Source organism: Halichoeres trimaculatus, unplaced genomic scaffold, assembly GCF_033239565.1.
Source record: "Halichoeres trimaculatus isolate MK-OKI-2021-1 unplaced genomic scaffold, fHalTri1.1 fHalTri1_scaffold_2, whole genome shotgun sequence".
NCBI classification, from domain to species: Eukaryota; Metazoa; Chordata; class Actinopteri; order Labriformes; family Labridae; genus Halichoeres; species Halichoeres trimaculatus.
This window is the reverse complement of record NW_027437180.1, coordinates 9,277,704-9,297,466: the sequence shown is the minus strand read 5'-3', so window position 1 is coordinate 9,297,466 and position 19,763 is coordinate 9,277,704. Positions and strand designations below refer to the sequence as shown.

General features: G+C 39.0%; 1 protein-coding gene across 1 annotated transcript in view; it reads left to right on the top strand.

Annotated features, from left to right (window-relative positions):
• The window catches only part of LOC141804397 (STE20-like serine/threonine-protein kinase), a 45,595-nt gene that overhangs the window by 4,524 nt on the left and 21,308 nt on the right, over positions 1-19,763 (top strand). Inside the window, exons 2-8 of the mRNA XM_074688800.1 lie at positions 605-769; positions 9,288-9,336; positions 9,582-9,731; positions 15,758-15,830; positions 15,983-16,177; positions 17,942-18,023; positions 19,583-19,714. Of these exons, the coding sequence (XP_074544901.1) occupies positions 605-769; positions 9,288-9,336; positions 9,582-9,731; positions 15,758-15,830; positions 15,983-16,177; positions 17,942-18,023; positions 19,583-19,714 (846 nt within the window). The remainder of the gene's footprint in view (positions 1-604; positions 770-9,287; positions 9,337-9,581; positions 9,732-15,757; positions 15,831-15,982; positions 16,178-17,941; positions 18,024-19,582; positions 19,715-19,763) is intronic.

Sequence of the window (19,763 nt, the reverse complement as noted above, 5' to 3'; positions counted from 1 at the left end):
CATCACTGAGAGAGTATTTTAATTGGAGCCCTCAATGCTGTGGAGCAAGGCAGCCAGCCAGTTAGCACAGTGGACTACAGACAGCCAGCTAGTCCATGCCATGGAGCACAGACACGCCGGCCCCGCGTGGTATCTTAATGTGCATCATGTGCATGAAACAACTTAAAGCTTTAAGTTTGAATGATGCAAAATATTGATTTGAGAAGAATTTAAAAATTTAGTTTATTTGACCTTTTAAGTTGTGTTAAATGAACTTGTCAATTTCATTTCAAATAACTTAATTTATTTAGGTGAACCAAATGAAGCAATTATTTAAGTTGGTCCAACTACTTCTTTTTATTTGTTCTAGCAATTCAGAATTTCAAGTTGATATGATCCACAAAAATACATTGGAAACTTTAACTTAAAATACTGAGTTGGATTGATTTAAAAAAAATTACATCACTTCAGCTGATTGAAGATTCCCTTTTTACAGTGTGGTTAGGTGGCACTTTGGAAAAAATCACAGGGGGTACATGTATGAAAGAGTTTGAGAACCACTGGTCTAAGACACTGCTCAAATCTTCTGTCCTGTCTGCAATCTAATAATATTTTCTTTCTCCAGGCTCAAAACAAGCAGACAGGCATCCTCGCTGCAGCCAAAGTTATTGACACAAAGACTGAGGAGGAGTTGGAGGACTACATGGTGGAGATTGACATCCTGGCCTCCTGCGATCACCAAAATATTGTCAAGCTGCTGGACGCTTTCTATTATGAGAGCAAACTCTGGGTGAGCAGAATAAGGAGCTCTCTTGGGTTACAAAGTCAGCAGCATTTCCTCCCAAGTAGAAGAAAGTATGCACACTTACAGCACTTTGATTCAGTAAAACATCATCCTGAATCACAAATTAGTGATATCACTAAGTTATTCATGAAGTATCAAATACATTTTTGAAGTTTGCAGCTTGCTCAGCCTTAATTTATCAAAACAAAAACTGACTGGGTTTATTTAACTAGATGTAGAGAAACACTGAGAAAAGATGTTTGGCTTATAATGGATATGCACACTCAAAGTGCTCAAAGTGAGCTTTCACTGCTGCATGACACACCACAGGGCTGTTATTGCTTGTTCTTTTACAGCACATGTACATTACTTTCCTGCTGCTGTGTTGTTATCAAAGTGTGGGGTCAAAGTTCACATGAGCAGCAGAAACAAGCAGCTTTTAGAGCCGTTAATCATCATACCATAGCAGTTTATTCTTCAGCCTGTTTTATCAGCTCACTTTTGAAAACAGTTTTATTCTGTGTAGCCTTTTTGTGGAGAAAGTACACATTTGGAAATCAAACAAATCCTGAAGCAGGATGTTTGGATGCAAGTCCCAGCCTGAAAGAGCATCAGTGTTATGCTCCAGTGAACACTGAGCTGTAACATATGTGGACACCATGCTTATGAGAGTCTCACTTTGGCCCTGCAGCCAAATGTGTAACAAAAGGTGAAGTACATTGGAGGTGTTTAAGCATGAATAACCTGTGTGAAGACCTCAGGGCTTGATTACAGGTTGGTCTGAAGCATGCTGTGTGTTACAGGTTTACTTTTTTAAGATGTAGAATAATTCACTTTTAGCCAACACATATTCACAGTCATCCATTTTTTGTTTATCTTTTGCTCTGTAAATTTTCCTGTTGTAATTAACCCTTTTATTAGACGGAAGATAGAATTTAAATACCACATATCAGAGTCCTGCACTGGGTCGGGTACCCGCAAAACAGCTGATTTGCAGGTGGTTTTTAAAAACTTTTTTTTTCCCGGGTTTGGTTCTGGGTGGAAAAAATAACATGCGGGTCGGGTCTCGGGTTTTAGTTTGACACATCAAAATTAATATAAAATAATAATAAATAAAATTAAATGAAAATGGAAGTTGTAAACTGGTTGTATAAAAAAACAGTGAATAAGAAGCTTTTCAAAAGTGTGCACTCCAAAAAACATGAACTTGGGGAAAAACATTAGCAAAGCTGGAACATCCAAAAGCTGGAACACAATAAGGAAGTTCACTGCTCATCATGTGAGTCAGTATGCAAAAAAAAAAAAATCTGTATAGTAAGTCATTATGAACTGGCATTATTACCTGAGTGTTTAATTTCAGCACATTTCATTGAGTGCTCGGCCCTTTTCCTCCCCATTGTTCCCCAAACAATAGCTCCAGCTCAATGGAGGCTGTCTGTTGATTTTTATCTTGGCCTGTGCGGCACCTGCATGTGCAAAGAGGAGCTCCTCACAGAAGATAAAGTCATTAAATAGAAAGAGCACTGAGTGTTTCTAGGATATTTCCTCCTGGGGATGAAAGAATTATTCCACAACATCCCAGCAGAGTGGAGTCACTGACTCCACACCTGCATACTTGAATGAGTACGTCACTCATTGTCATTTCTCTGTGTTGTGCTCTGATTTCAGCAACTCAGACATGGTTTCAAGGCTGTGATGTGGCAAATATTTTTTTGCCTGTCTGTGCGTGTGTGTGTTTGTGAAATAAACAAGTGGGAGAGGAAGCCACAGCTCTGGCCTGAAGTTCCTCCCAGCCTCCTGCCACTCTGAAAATCTCTGTGAGGACCATTGTACAGCAGCAGGGCCACTAAAACAACACAGCGCCTACAGTGAAACACTAGAATGGAGTGCGTGTTGGATAGCCAAGACGGAGACTTGAGCAATTGTATGTCATGTAAGGGCTTTGTTGTTATAAGTAGAACAGTCTTGAAAAGCTCAACCAAAGAATGGAATACCACAAAACCTCTGGGAACAGCCCTTTAATTTAGGGGAAAAAAGAAGGTTTGTCCCTGTGTATGAAAGCAGAGCTGCACTACAGCTTGGGCCATGACCATCAAATCAACCACTATCAGTTTCTCAATAGTTACAAAAGTGAAGAGTAGCAGCTCAACTTTGTCTTCTTCACTCTGTGATAGTTGTTGATATACTCCACAAAATAGAAGAGTTAAAAGGTTGGTTTCCCAAGCAGCAGAAAAATGTATCAATATGTTTTAAGTAATTAACTTGAAAAATTGAGTCTTAAAATCGAGTCAAAATGATTTTCAAACAGTGTCAAAGAAAGACTCAGAATATTGATAAAAACACACAAATGCCCCAATACATTGTAAAAAAAAAAGTTATATTTTTTTAACAAGCATTGTAACAATGAATATTCAAGAGCTTTTTTCTGGTACAAAGGATAAGGAGCTTAAAAAGTACACTTCTAATACCAACTCTGAGAAGACTCAAACATCTGACACTAAGATGTTTTTACCGACTTCACTTATTCCTGTAACAGGCAGAGTAAGTGGACTGACACAGCATTAGTTTTGTTGTTATCTGCAACAAGTGCACCACAGGTTCGAATTCTCGCTGCCTTCATGCATCACTTTGGTTCTCATCAATTTTCTTTTTCCCCTGATGTAAATCAGCGACAAAGTTTCAACCAGTTACCTATTGCAGCGGTGGGAGTTAAAGGGGACATATCATGCTGATCCCTGATTTAATACTTACATATAATATAATACATTTGAAAAAAAGACCTTACACCCCCTGAATTTTCAAAAAATTAGATATTGTATTTTTTCTGATATCCTAGAATGAGATTTGATGCCTCTGAAAATAGGTCATTGCGAGATGACCGCAAGATTTCGACCGTCGTGACAACACGAGGATCCTTTCTTTTTATTGGAGTAATCTGATAAAGCAGCTCCTCCTCTGTGATGTCAGTTAGTCACACAACCACCACCGAGGGATACACCCACCAAGAGCCGAGTATAAATACGGCTCCCTACCAGCTCTGGCTGACTTGACTGAGTGCTGGATGCAGGGACTCTGCTCTGCTGAGCAGCTCGGCTTTACATGATGAATTAGCATTAAAACACTGTAGTTTTTGCCCACACACCCATTTTGCCAAACGTAGCACAGCACTTTGTGAGGTCCACTATCTGAAAGCATAAAAAATGACCATCGGTGGTTGTTGATGCACCGATGAATCATAAAACCTGCACCTTGCTAAAGGGACACATAAACTTCTATTTTAAAACCGTTTTTTCCACTGTAATGCTCAGATCCATTTTTTTATGCTCTTTGTGTTTGGAGGTGGGTCAAACAGACAGCGGCATTGAAAAAGGTTTTATTCACCAGACTGCAGTGTTTGGAGTTTGAAAAGCATTTTGTCCTTAAAAAGGAATTGCTTGTTTAAACTAAAGCAAATCAGAGACATTCAGAATCAGTGATCAGAAAAAGTTATCTTGAGCTCCCCAACTGTGAGGTCTAGGAGCAGCATCACATAGTCAGAATGTGACATGCTGGCAGATGGCTTGCCTCCAAAGACACTTTGATTGTTTTAACATGCTCATCAGTGGTCTGTTTAATAATCACGTTTTAGAGATATCCTGGTTTTGCTTTGCTATAAAAAATCAGTATTTTGGTCTGAAATGTGGATAAGCTCTTATGCAGATAATTGAAACCTGGACATGCCCCCTCATGTTACTCAATAGAATCCAGGTTACATAACATCTGAATAACACCTCATCTGGGTCATACTTTACAAACTTGGACAAAATTGACACTAAATATGGAGTTAAAGAAACTTTGGTATCAGTGCTTTGCTAAGTTTTTACCAAATTTACCCCTGGGATAAATAACGTTTTTCTGATTCTGAAAGTGGGGTGTTGTGCTTTTCTATGCTTTAAACAGGCTGTAATGTAAAATTGCTGAATGCTCATACTGAACTTGTGCAGATTTGCAAACCTCTTCATATATCAGTGTTGTAGAAATCTCTGCATCTGTCTGTAAACTGATCAAGACAGTCCATTCTAAAAATAGCACCGGATCTTTATAAGCCTTGCTAAAACAATGAGGTCATCACATGAGGATCTCCTGACTAGTTCATGACCATTGACTGTATATAGAGTGGACAGCGTGGCTCCACCATTTATCATTGTACGGTTTTGAAGCCAAAATTCCTTCGTCACAGGCGCAGCCATTGTTGCAGTTTGCAGCCAGATTCTGCGCAGTAGAGACAATGAGGGATTCTGGGAGGATCTGAGTGGAGCCTGTTGACAAAAATATTTTTTTTTTTTCATTCGGGAGTCTAATCACTTCTTGACTCTACCTCCCGACATATTTTACAATTCCCCCAAAAAATACACGATAATGGCAGCTGTCAATCATCATTAGACATTATGTAAAACCTCGTTTTTTAACCTCGTATAACTAATGAAAACAATTTTTTCAGAAAAAAGAGGACTTGAACACAAGACAGCCAAATAATCTTCAAATCCCCACAACAATTGGATGTGTGAAACATTTCTACGAGGTGTATTAATTTTTTAAAGTTTGACCACAGCCCATCTGGAATGGCTGGAAAGACTGATTTTTTAACCTATACTGCAGCCAGTCACCAGGGGGAGCAGTTTTTGTGGAGACCTCATTTTGAGCCAAGCAAGCGGACGTCCATTTTTTTTACAGTCTATGTTCATGACACATTTACAGGGCAGACGACAAATTCCAAGATCTGCCCTTAGCTCCAACCCCTGACTCCAGAGAGTTGACCAATCAGAGAGAGGAGGTTTGTGGAGCAGGGAGCCTTAAAGAGACAGCAGCTTACACAAAGTGATTCAGACTGAGGCTGAAATAAGAAGAACTTTTGTTTTTTTATAGCTGTGTGTTGTGTAAAGCTATTACAAGGGTACTACAGAGACAATATAAACCCTTAAAAAGCACAACACCCCTCTTTTAAGCACATATTCAAGACTGAAATCAGCACAGCTACTTTTTAAAATAAATTAACGGGCAACACTGAAAGTGAATTTTCAAAAGATTTATTGTAATCCCTCTCCCAACTGCATGTTGGATCTGACTGACATAACTTCTGTTTATTCTCTGGAACTGATAGTATCCTCTGATCTATTATGTGGGTAGTGGTGGTTTTGTCTTTTGCAGCCCTGATTACATCAAATGAGATCTATCTTAGTACTAAAAGAAGATAAAGCTATGTATAAAATCCTGGTTCTAAGCAAAAAGTACTCATAGAATAATAGAAACAACTACAAAGCTCCAGTATTAACTTATTTATTTATTTCTAATATATGATGTAATAAAACAATAATAATCACATCACTAATATTTTATTTTTTGTATGAATCTTCCCCTTCTTGATCAGCTCACAGATCACCATCCAGACATTTGACTGGTCTGAAGTCAAAGTTTTCTTCAAACTGATCTCTTATCCTGAGCATAATCTGCCATGGATCAGGTCAGGTGTGCAGCTTACGTTACCATGGTGATCCACTCTGATAAGAGGTGAACTACCGCTGTAGTCCTGAAAACCTGGAGTTAACCCTGACGTTACCTTGATAAGCACAAATCCAGCTTTGTGGTACCTCCCGGGCTTCTGTCACGGTCGTGGATATCATGGTCACAGATTTGAATACCCAGGTTTTCATGTGTTATAACATCGAGAGTTAGATTGAACTGAGGGAAAGGTTTAAACTGGCATGTTAATGTGAACACAGCTCCTCTGCTCCAGATGCTTCACCCTACACACTGCCATAATCATGACCCCCCGCTGCCTGAAGGTGCTGCGTCTATAGAAACGGTTAATCCTATTTACAGAATAAGGCCTTAGGTTTGGCTGTATCCCGAACCAGCTACCCAGCAGCTGTGGAACCTTTTCCACAATGTGGCCTCAACTGGGCCAATCCTCTTACGTCAACATCTATGCTGAAAGCTTCTAAATGCCTTTGAGGGCTCAGGGTGTTTCATTCACGCAGGCTGGCTGGAGGTTCATTCTCAAATTGCCTGTGTTGGTCGGTGGATGGGGAATGTGATCGTGTTGACCTCATAGAGGTTTAGGACGTATACACTGAATGTTCTGGCAGGAAAGTGAATGTGTGCAAAAACAAAGGTCTGGATATGAGAAGCTTCCAGAGCCTCACATGGTCCTGACAGGGACGGCTAACACCTGTGTGTTCAAAACCAGTGTTGTAGCATAGCCCAGTGCTTGACTTCAAACATTTCACAGCTTACATACTGCAAAACTGGCTTTCATTTTCAATTCATAAAATATGAAGCAGGTTTGTTTACAATGCATCTAAAAATCCGTAACGTGGACATCTATAGTTTGTATGACCAGTATTCCAACCTCAGTATCAGAATATCATGTTTATCTTCTTCAGAGAATGATATTAAACCTTCAACACCTGAGCCTCAAAATGCCTGACTGGACCTTTTTGCTTATTTTGACTATAAAACAGTCAAAAAGTCCTGTGAATAAATGCTTTTGCTAGGCCTGTCACGATAATCAATAAATCAATTAACCGAACGATAAATAAAAAACGTCCTCTGTAAGTTTGCCAGCCTCGATAAACTGACACGTGCATGCATGTTTGTTTTCCTCCTCTCTTTCAACCAAAGAGGCTGAATGAGAAGATGGCTCACTACATCTATCTTTCCTAACATCGGGGTGCATAGGTTGTCACGACACGAAAGATACGGTTCTTAAGCCGCCTGCCACAGTCCCAGTGTGGGAATATTTTGTTTTTTATCAGAATGAACAAAGTGTGAGCTCATGAACACCCACGAGCTGATATGTCGCATTTGTTTGAAAATAGTGGCAACGAAGAAGAAGGGGAGGTGAAGCAGAGCCTTGTTCTTTGACAATCCGCTCTTACTGAGGCTTTTGGTCTGCAAAATAAATAGAAATAAAAGCACCAAATGGTGGGCGCTCAAAGACAGATACATTGCCTAAGAAATGCAGCCCTTCAATACGGTTGAAAGCCAGAAACGTTAAAAAAGGTTGGACAGACGGTACGGATTGACTGGGAAAAAGTACATGTTACAAACAATTCAGGAACTGTATAAACTCCCTTTTATTTAGGCTATAGTTTATATTGTTGTAGAATAGAAAGAATAGAATATAAAATACTTTATTTATCCCCGAGGGGAAATTCAGGAGTCACCGCAGCATTTAAGAAAACAAAAGTCAGAAAGAGTATAGAAAGTGCAAAAAGGTCCATAAGAAATTAGATGACGACATCCTGTCCACCACTCGTCCACCACTCTCCAGCCCAGCCAGTCTCCACCTCCACAGGGTCCAGGACTGAGCCTCCCCAGCAGTCTGTTCAGTCTCTGTCTCCTGGATCCTGTCTGCACAGCAGGCGAAGCTGTTGTGGGGGGTTTTTTGGAGTTTCTTTTATTTTTTTTAGAGAGAGAGACAGGGTCGATGTTTTATTGTTTTTGATTAGTATTAATTATTTTCATTGACATGTATTTTTTTCTAAAAGAGAGTCCATTTCATTTTCATTGTATTTTTTTCTCTTTCTTGTTTGTTAAATTTATTATATTTTTTGTTTCATTTATTTTATTTAAAAGATCCTGAACTTTTAATTACAGTTAAATACTCTTAAGAAATTTAATTTTCTTGCTTTTGATACGGTGAACTCACTTTATTATCCCATTAATCATAATTACATCAATGAAAAAATGGAAAAAAAATATCAAAATAATATTGACAATAATATCCTTTATCGGCAATAATATTTTGGAAAATTATTGTCTATCAAAATTTGTTATCTTGACAGGCCTAGCTTTTGCCCATTTCTCTGGAACACTGAGAAATGTCAATATCTAGAAATATTTCTAATTTACTGCATGTTATATGAGAGTTAAACAGTTTAAAATGAAGAAAAAAGCAAAGACAGAATAGAATCTTAGAGGTTTAGTGAAGAAAAAAACAGTGATCAAACATCGGGAGCAGAGTTTACAGGATGAACGTAGACTTTAAACATAAATATGTATACATAAACATTTCTGAACATTTGTCTCCTATTTTGTAAATAAAAACAGGCCGTTAAAAGCAAAGACAGAATCTCCAGCATCCTGAGGATCTCTGCTCCTCGTCTTGGGACAAACTGAAAGTGAAAGAATGCGAGAAAGAAATTCAGCTGGTTACATTCACTGTACAGTACAAATAAGGCTTGGTCCATTGATTTACAAAGGATATCACCTCAAATCATGCCTCAACAGAAGAACAAGGTTTACTGTTCTAACATCCCATGAACAAAATCCCTGAAACATAAAACGAACAATGAATGAAAACTCTTAAAAATGTGCAATATTTAAAAAATTAAAAGTTGAATAAGTTTGGCTTTGTACATTTTGACACCACTACTTACAACTGTTTTCCTGCAACCACTTCCTGTATGTGTTCCTCCCTGTTTTACATGCCTGTTTTGCATTGTTGTAAATCACCCTGTGTCTCTTTTCCCCTTACCGGCAGATCCTCATTGAGTTCTGTGCAGGAGGCGCCGTGGATGCAGTCATGCTAGGTGAGCCAGCATTTCCACTTTGCATACAGGTTTTAAGTTAGTGCAGCAGTAAACAGAAAAGTGAAAAAAATCTATTCACCAAATCCTCTAAAGGCCACCCACATACCCACATATAAAATTCTCCAGCCATCAATAGACCCAGCGCAGCTCAGCCCTCATTACCATCTATGATCAGGTTGCATTAGTGAATTCCTGGTTCAGGAATGCTGAGCATGTGTTTGTGTGACCCTTGTCCCCCCCTGCAGAACTGGAGAGACCCCTGACAGAGCCCCAGATCCGGGTGGTGTGTAAGCAGACTCTGCAGGCCCTTGTCTATCTCCACGATAACAACATCATCCACAGAGACCTGAAGGCCGGGAACATCCTCCTCACGCTAGACGGTGACGTCAAGCTGGGTAAGGAAAGCAAAGGGAGATCCTGTTTCTGACACCAGGAAATGAACCCTGTCTTTCTGGTCCTAGAAGTTCATGGGTTGGGTATTAATCCACTTTGGCCATGATGATTGTGGTAGACATATTTTACTGGTGATGAATAGATCCAATGTCTTATGAAACAACAGAAATAACTCAAAAGCCCCCAGTGAACCCTTATCTGACTACTTCCTGTAAGTTCAAGATGGAGCTTCACAGATTTGGATCATTGGTACCTGGACCTTGAAACGTATGATCAGTTCTGGTAGGCCTGTCACGATAACAAATTTTGATAGACGATAATTTTCCAAAATATTATTGCCGATAAACGATAATATTGCCAATATTATTTTGATTTTTCTCCATTTTTTTCATTGATGTAATTATGATAAATGGGATAATAAAGTGAGTACACCATATCAAAAGCAAGAAACTTTAATTTCTTAAGACTATTGAACTGTAATTAAAAGGTCAGGATCTTTTAAATTAAACAAATTAAACAAAAAATATAATAAATTCAACAAACAAGAAAGAGAAAAAAATATAATGAATATGAAATGGACTGTCTTTTAGAAAGAAATACATCTCAATGAAAATAATTAATACTAATCAAAAACAATAAAACATCGACCCTGTCTCTAAAGAAAAAACGACAGTCCCCAAAAAAAAATAAAAACAACAATAAAAACTATAGCCTAAATAAAAGGAAGTTTATACAGTTCCTGAATTGTTTGTAACATGTACTTTTTCCCAGTCAATCCGTACTGTCTGTCAAACATTTTTAACATTTCTGGCTTTCAACCGTATTGAAGGGCTGCATTTCTTTGGCAATGTATCTGTCTTTGAGCGCCCACCATTTGGTGCTTTTATTTCTATTTACTTTGCCGACCAAAAGCCTCAGTAAGAGCGGATTGTCAAAGAACAAGGCTTCACTGCACCTCCCCTTTTTCTTCTTCGTCGCCACTATTTTCAAACAAATGGGACATATCAGCTTGTTGGTATTCATGAGCTCAAACTTTGTTCATTCTGATAAAAAACAAAATATTCCCACACTAGGACTGTGGCAGGCGGCTTAAGAACCGTATCTTTCGTGCCATCACTCATATTAGCGTGTGTTTCCTCCTTACCCCTCAGGACGCTCGCTTCAGCTCTCTCCGTGTGTACTCGCGAGCAGCCCCGTCTTCACCCCAAAGATCGCATTTTTGACAGATGCTCACTCTGCTATAAATCTGCTAAATCCGCTATAGAGCCTGTGCACCCTGATGTTAGGAAAGATAGACGTAGTGAGCCACCTTCTCATTCAGCCTCTTTGGTCGAAAGAGAGGAGGAAAACAAACATGCATGCACGTGTCAGTTTATCGAGGCTGGCAAACTTACCAAGGACGTTTTTATTTATCGTTCGGTCAATTGATTTATTGATTATCGTGACAGGCCTAAGTTCTGGTCATTGGACATCTCAAAATTTAGAGAGAAACAATCTGAACAGCTCCGTTCGTAGTAATGGTAGCTATTCCAAAGAGTATCACAGAAAAAAATCACATAAAATACTTAAGTTTTGTTGCAGAGAAAAGGAAACATTTTGATCATTTTAACTGCAGGTTGAAGCTTCATGATTAACATCCTAAAAAAATAACCTTACTTCTTAATCAGTAGCTGGATTTGCCAACGCCTCTGAGGCTCCTTTTGCAAAATTTGTCCTTGTGTTTTTTCTTTAAACTGCCTTTTTTAGAGTTTTAATACAAGCAGTAGAAAATTAAATCCAGCAAAAAATGTGTGATATGTTTACAAACTTTGTTTCTAAGTGTAGCTAATGAACCATCTGTCATGTCAGGATATTTTCACACTGGCAGCGCTGTTAAATAATATATCCTGCCAAAAAATCTGGAGTTATTAAGCCACTCCGCTCAAAGCAAGAGTTACAGATCCTTCTCAACCTGTCAGCTTTAATACCCAGGATTTATTTGAATACATCCCTAAATCTGTCATGCCTTCATTGGTATTGTTGAAGAATAAGTGGAAGAAACTGTCATCCATGAAGTGAAGAGAGAAAAGCGAGAGGGTTTGTTTTACAATCAGCTTTTTACAACACAGTTACTCAATTTTTATAATTTAAATGAATTAATCCAGAGTCCAGAAAAAAGGATGTGTGTGTTTGGCTGAACAAGAACGATCTGCTATCACGCATGTCCCAAATATTTTGTAGTCTTTGTTGTTTCGTATCATTCACACACTCTAAATTAAAACCTTGTGGAGTTGTAGCTCAGAAAAGAAAAAAAGTTTTGCTCCTTTGAATTTGTCTGTAGTGTTATTTTGGCTCTCCTGATGTAAGAAGCTTAGGAAATTCACATGATCCTTTTCATGAAACATCATGCATGTGAAAGTGGTCATGAGGAGAATCTTGTGCTGTTTTGAATTCTTTGCACAGGATTAAATTTGTTGAATACTTTTGTAAAGGAAAGGAAGCAACAATTATGATTTTCACTCTGATCATCTTTAAAGTTGGCAGAGATGCAGGTTATGGTTCTGCAGCAGATAAAAGTGAGTGTAAAAAAATAAAAGTGGATTAAGGAGCATAAAACATTATAAGCTACACAGGCACCATCAAGGAAAATGGAGTGAATATTAGTGGCTGCAGGCACATCCTTTATCCAGATAGCTTCAGTGTGCATGTTCGTCATGTGCTGGAAAAGAGATTTTGGTGTATGCATGAAAAAAAGATCCCAGAAAGGTGTTAGTGATATAAAATTTGAAAATCAGCCTTATTACGTCAGTCTCTGAACAGTTATGGTATTAAGATGTAAACATTCAGTACAGCCTGAGTCTGGCGCTGCTTTGTCTCCTGTCACAGAAGACTTTCTATGATGCAGAAAACTGACATAAAAGCTGTATTTCCCTGAAATGTTTGGTTAGTCTCTAGAGAGGTGAGTTTGGTTTTTGATTTGTATGTTTCTGATGCTTTCAGAGATATAGCAGGGTGTCTGCGGGGTCTTAAAAAGTATTAAAAGTTGATCAATCAACTTTGGGAAAATAAAGGCCCTTAAAAAGTATTAAAAAGTCTTAATTGTGGTTTTATGAGGTATTAAGTTTCATAGGTATTCAAGCGTTGACCCAAAAAATATCCATGAATATTTATTTTCCTCCTTGCAACTGTTCCCTGACTGGGACGTTAAACATTCAGCCGATTAAGTTCTAAAATAGAATAGAATAAAAAAGAATAGAGTGACTTTATTGATCCCAAACTGGAAAATTGTTGTGTTAACAGCAGAAATCGATAGAGTCAGTAGAAAAATACAAAAATAAAAAAGAATAATGAAAAAAATAAATACATAAAGACTCTGGTTACAATAAAATACAACAATAAGGATTGTGAGCGGTATGAATGCCAGCTATAAATTAATGTCATTTCTAGTTTCATAAAGAGAAATTAAATACAACATTAAAGCAAATCACACAATCTCTGGCACATGTCCTAAATTTTAAAAATGATTAAATAATTTCTCATTTTCTTCAGCAAGTTGGCCTTGAATAACTGCTGTTTCTTGTTGGGGGAGTGACGATAAACCTGCCTTTAGTTTCATTTGTTCTTTCAAGCTTTATTCCTCCTTAGCTTACATGATTCCTGTAAAAATGTAAACTACAACTGTTAAAAAATGGATGCCAACAACAACTGAAAGTTGCGATAAAGTCTTAAAACTTTTTTAAAGGTTTTTGAAAAAGTCTTAAAAAGGTATTGAAATCAACCTCAGGATTTTAGCATATACCTTGTTTAGGTCGTTTTGTTTGTAGTGGACATTAAGCACTAAATCCAAAGATGGATATTTAAATAAATGAGAAATTCCTTTCACCATTAGGGAACCACTGGGTACCTTTCACATTTGAAACAATATGGTACAGATGCCTGGTTCCTGGCAATCGGTATCAGTACTCAACAGTACCAGTTTTTGGTACTTTTGTGTTCTTACATGACAATAAATATTAATTTGTTGAACAATAAAATCCCAAAGTTTTTCAACTCTTCATATTTATCAACATATATCCTTGTAGTAGGGCTGAACAATTTTTGAAAATAATCTAGTTGCCTTTTTGCATTTACCTCATGTATTATTAACTAATCAGAAGAACTAAGTCATTCTATAATGTGGCAACATATAAACATATTTTTCCTGCACTTTTCATGAAAAAGAAAAGGAACTCTGTGAATTTCACTGACCTCCAGTCATCAGTTAAAGTAGCAAATCTGACAGAATGAAGTGAACAATGGGTATAGCTCTTACAGCCACAATCATTATACAGTATGGGTCTGTAGCTCACAGGGTTTTTTGCCAGAAAAAAAGCAGCATGTTGACTTTTGCTGGTTTTAGGAAAGAACAAGTACAAGTTACTATATCCTTTCCAGGTCTGAGAACGTTTTTATAATTGCGGCCTTTGCGATATGAAAATTGCACTCTTTCATATTGCAATGTCAGTTTCAATTTCATTAATCATTCAGCCCTATCTTGCAGTGCTGTGTTCATGTCCAGCATGGAAAATCGCCTACTCTACCACTCTCTCACAGTCACAAGAATGCGTTTCGGTACCTAAACATGGTACTGTTTGATCAGTACTACAGACAGAATCTGGTTGGTACCTATAAAAGTATATAATTTGGTACCTATCCCTACTAACAACTTCAGTGTTATTATTTTTTTTTTTCATGAAGCCTCCAACTGTGCCATATCGCCTTCTCAAAGTAATACTTCAAACCAGCCTCAGCCCAACAACCCTTTAATCACTTCTTCAGCTAATCTCTATTTAAAGCTGAATGTCTAAAGATATAGATTGCATGGTTTATCTCACACACACACACACACACACACACACACACACACACACACACACACACACACACACACACACACACACACACACACACACACACACACACACACACACTGGTTGGACATGCTGGTGCCAGTGCAAACAGGCACACATAAACAGGAAACAGCTCTTATCCAAAACGTCGAGGGTCTGAGGAAGGCTTTTACAGCTGGTGCAGAATAGTGCATTAAACAGTCGCTTCTTGTGCACAAAAGCAGTGATAGCACCCTGAAAAGCAGGATGTTCCTGGTCTGCTTTTAATTTCATCTGAATTAACCACTTCAAGACAAGACTGAAGTCATTAGTTTTCCTCCTGGAAGTGTTGTGTGATAAGGGAGTGACATGTCAGGGACAGATGTGACTTGAAGGAAAGAAACAACAAACAGCAAATAAATGCTGAAGTGTGCATGATTCCTCTTGAAAGTTTCAGTGCTACCTTGAAGATTTAGGCTCATACAGTTTTTTAAAATGTCTCTTCTCAGTTTATAACAGAGGAGTTTGTTTTCAAGTTCTTTGTTTGCTCCTTAACTGTCAAACCACCAGATCACACTGTTAGCTGTGTTGGTAACCCAAAAAAATCTCATCATGGAAAATAACTTCCTGTTGTTTTTGGAGCACCTGCTCCTGCTTGTTTGAATCTCATTCAGTATCTTTCCCTCATTTCTGTCAGCCACAATTCAGCTGTAACTTCAGCCTGTGCCATAAGCATACTGCTGATTGACCTCTGTAGCATGAAAACATGAACTTGTTTTAATAGTTTTGAGCTGCTTCTTAGTTTGTACACTGACATTTATCCACGGCAGATGCAGTTACGTAGCTGACTTAGAGGGATATGAGTCATTGCTGGTGGATGTAACAAGCTCAGAGCGATAACACACAACAAACAGTCTGTCCAGTGATTAACACACACAGAGGTGCTTGTGCATCTGCCGGTGGGGACAACAAAGAGGCATTACTCACACATGAGGCATACAGAACATGATGTCATTCTGCATATGTGGGAAGGTTTTCAAAGCATATCATACCAACACTGCTTAAGACTTTTTTCCTACCCATAACTTTATCAGTATGGCTGCGGTTGGAAAACACGTGGGGACAGTAAGACCACCGTCTCATGGCTAATTCCTGTTTTCCTTGTATCACATGTCTTCCAGCTGACTTCGGTGTGTCTGCCAAAAACACCAAAACACTGCAGAGGAGAGATTCTTTTATTGGAACGCCGTACTGGTGAGAGCAAAGAGCACAGAGAAAGTTTCTCAATCAATTATTCTGATGATTTCTGGGAATCTTTTTTTTTAAGTTTTTTGTTATCACATTATCCAGTAAACAGCCATGAGCTTCATATTTCTTTTCCGTGAACCTCTTCTCTTCCCTTCCAGGATGGCTCCAGAGGTGGTGATGTGCGAGACATCAAAAGACCGCCCGTATGACTACAAGGCTGATATCTGGTCCCTCGGGGTCACCTTGATTGAGTTGGCACAGGTCGAGCCGCCCAATCACGAGATGAACCCCATGAGAGTTTTGCTGAAAATAGCCAAAGCAGACCCTCCCACTTTGATGCAGCCGTCACGCTGGTGAGTCATCACCCAGAGCTCCATCCCTCCATCAGGAAAGAGAAAATTGTCCCTGGTTTGGATCACCAGGCTTTAGTTTTTCAAGAAATTATTGGCATGACTTTTTTATCAATATTTTAGACATGATCACATCAGTAGCTGCGTTTCTATTACACTTTTTCACAGAATAAAAACAGTATTTCTGAAATTTCAATAAAGTACAATTATGCCTTGCTGATATTTCCAGAACGACTAGAATTGCTCACAACTTGAGTTAAATGTCCAGCACATTGAATAAAAATCATAATACCTTCACCCCTTCCTCCTGCTGCACTATGATCGATTCACAGCCTTCCTTTTGCCTTCACTGACAGTCAAGAACATAAACATTTGCACTGAACACAGAACTTACAGCAGAACCTGAGCCAGCGGCCTGGTACTAGGGACTTGGGAGAGGATCGTGGTGTTAGCAGGGTAAAGGTGTTACCATTGTACTCTTGTGATAAACTTCAAAGGTAGAGCTTGGAGGAAATTTTGTTACTTTTCAGTAAACACGACATTCAAACTGGGCTCCTCCTCTTTGGATCAGTGCCAGCGGCAGCACACACCCACAGCCTCACACCAAAGCTATGTGAACACATCACTAGCCCAGTAATCACCTGTAGCACTGCTGTTTCTTTATGGAACTTGAGAGGCCTGCACCAAACTTTGCATGTTAGCACAAGATAATCACGGGTATTTTACACATATCAGGTTAGCAGAAAGCTAACTTAGGTCACTCTTCATCCCATGCTGCTCTCCATAGGGATGGGTACCCAATCAGGTACTTTTATAGGTACCAACCAAATTCTGTCAAAAGTACCGGGTACCAATTCAGGTGAAATCAAAAGGTACCATGTGAAGGTACCTAAATGCATCCTTGTGACTGTGATGGAGTGGAAGGGTAGGTGATTTTCCATGCTGGACATGAGCACAGCATTGCAAGGTTATGTATTGAAGAGGAAATGTGTCAAATTGAAAAAGAAAGTGTACTTTATTATTAAAAAATATATATATTTTTACCACATGAACACAAAAAAGTACCGAAAATTGGTACCGTTGAGTACTGGTACCAATTGCCAGGTACCGGGCATCGGTACTGTATTGTTTTAAATGTGAAAGGTACCCATCCCTAGCTCTCCAAGTGGCCACAAGCGAGTTAAAGTCAAGCCAAACTTCACCCTCATTTAGGAAAAAAGCCTTATTTATTTGTAGTTTTGTTTCACTTTGATTGTGTTTTTCTTTCTCCACTACCGTGGCCACTCAGGATAACTTTAGTCCACCCGCTATTATCACAAGGCAAAGTCACGCACCGTGATTGGCTGAGGTAGCCACATCTACTCTCTGCTCAGAAATGTCCTAAAACAACCAGAATGACAACAGACCGGCAGAGGGAGGGGTTTAGGTAGACAGATACTGACACACATGTATAGAGGCCTGTAGGACATGATTAAGCAGGATTATTCCTGTAAAGGTGACATCCTATTTTTTAAGAATAATCCTGCAGACTCTAACTTTAATGTTGAAACTTTTGAAAAAACATTTTATGAGAGCGTAAAAACTTTTTATCAGAATTTGAAAGGTCATTTTAAATTTTGATGTGGCCATTTCTTATTGTGATATTTAGGTTTTCCCCATTTCTAGGTGTAATGGAAATGCGTCTAATTAAGTAGTACCACATTTCTTTTTTTTTTGCACGTTTATGGCAAAATAAATAAGTTGAATGTTTTCCATTTTAACCCTAAGGTCCCCAGAATTCAGCGATTTCTTGAGGCGGTGTCTTGACAAGCATGTTGACAGCAGATGGAGCGCCGCGCAATTGCTACAGGTATGACTTTACATAATCCTGTATCATCACAACTCTTTCAGGCATCCTGTCAGTTATAATTGGTTGCAGGTTTACTTGTAAATTTCTATACAAATTCACTCTGCAGGCGACGATTAAACATTCAGGCTCTGACCCTACTTTATCCTTTTACCCTGATCCCTTGAGAGGTTTCTTAAAATTCAGTCACACCCTGCAGAAACAGAAAGATATTGTGAAGTTATTTTAAACTTTTTTACCTTATACTTTTAAATTTAATTAATGAGTGTGTTAATACACAGACACTTTGATTTCTTTTGCTTTTATCTGTGAGTAAACCTGGTTGAGTGCAGACGTTTCTTTCCACTGATTTTTATTCTTTCGATGCACTTTGTCATGATCAAGAAGACTTGTGCATGTGAAGCTTAGCTGGAGTTATCAAAGCAGAGAAACAGAAAACACAGGGTGTTTTGAACAGGTTTATGTTACATGCTAATAAGGGGACAAATATATCCAAGCAGACACATATAGCTAGAATCAGAGAAGGCCAGCGTGTGCGTGCAGTAAGGGGCCAGAGGTGAAGGCGTAGGTGTATGTAGGTGGAAAACTGGATGAAAGTGAGCAGATGAAGTTGTAAGTTGTGTGATTGTATAGGTCGTGCGATTTCTCCCAGCTCAGCAGCTTGTTACTGATATGATGTGATGTGCTTCTGCCCACCCCACACCACGCCCATGCCCCACCTACCACGCAGAGAACGAAAAACTCCTGGTTGGCATCTTCTTACCTGCGTGCCGTCAGGTCTGTGTCACAGCACTGTACCGTGTGTCCCAGCAAGATTGACACTCATCCCTCTGTGCATGAGCTGACGTCAGCTGCTCAGGCTTTTCTTTTTCCACTGGGTTTAAGGTGCTCACCAGGTCAGAGCCACTTACAGACAGAGAGGCAGTGAGGACACTCACACACACAAACACTGGAATTACTTTACAACGCTACACCTGGAGGATTGTGCTTGAGGAGGAAGAGTCAATGGGCTTCAAAATACCACACAGCGGTCTGCCATCGATGAACGTTTTAATATCTAAGAAGCTGCACATACTCAGGCCGGCCATAGAATATGTTCAACAGATTGCGAAGCCGCAAAAGGTGAGAGCTGAGAGGCGTAGATGCAGTGTGTTTGGTGTCACCCCAGTTAAAAGCCAAGTTAGCTGATTGAATAATAGCCTGATTAATTTGTTTGATTTGGTGAAGTAAGTCAGACTGACGTTAAACGACGAGAGGGAAACAGAGTGAGAGAAAGATGCAGGAATGAAAGTGTGTGAACCATTTTCAAATATTGTTTGAAGTTTGGAAGTTTTGGAAGTTTGTTCGCTTTGCTCTGTTGAATAGTTAAAAATAGTCGTTCTGTAACTGTGGTGGCAGTTTATATCTCCAGATCTGTGGGATTAGTGTCCAGGCTTTGCTGCCAAACCAGCTCAGGTCTTTAAGATGAAAGTTTGGTTTAACTTAACATGCAAAGCGCTGAGTGTTAAGAAATCCTTTTTTCTAATCATTTTATGTTGTTCATTTATTGATTTTTTTCCCAGCATTCGTTTTTGTCCACCGTGACGGACAGCAAGCCGCTGAGGGAGCTCATCGCTGAAGCCAAGGCTGAGGTCACAGAGGAAATTGAGGAGCACAAAGAGGAGGAAGAAGAAGAAGAGACAGAAGCACATCTGGTGTGTAAACACTTACTAAAAGATCTCTTCCCCTTCCTCAGATAGTGTT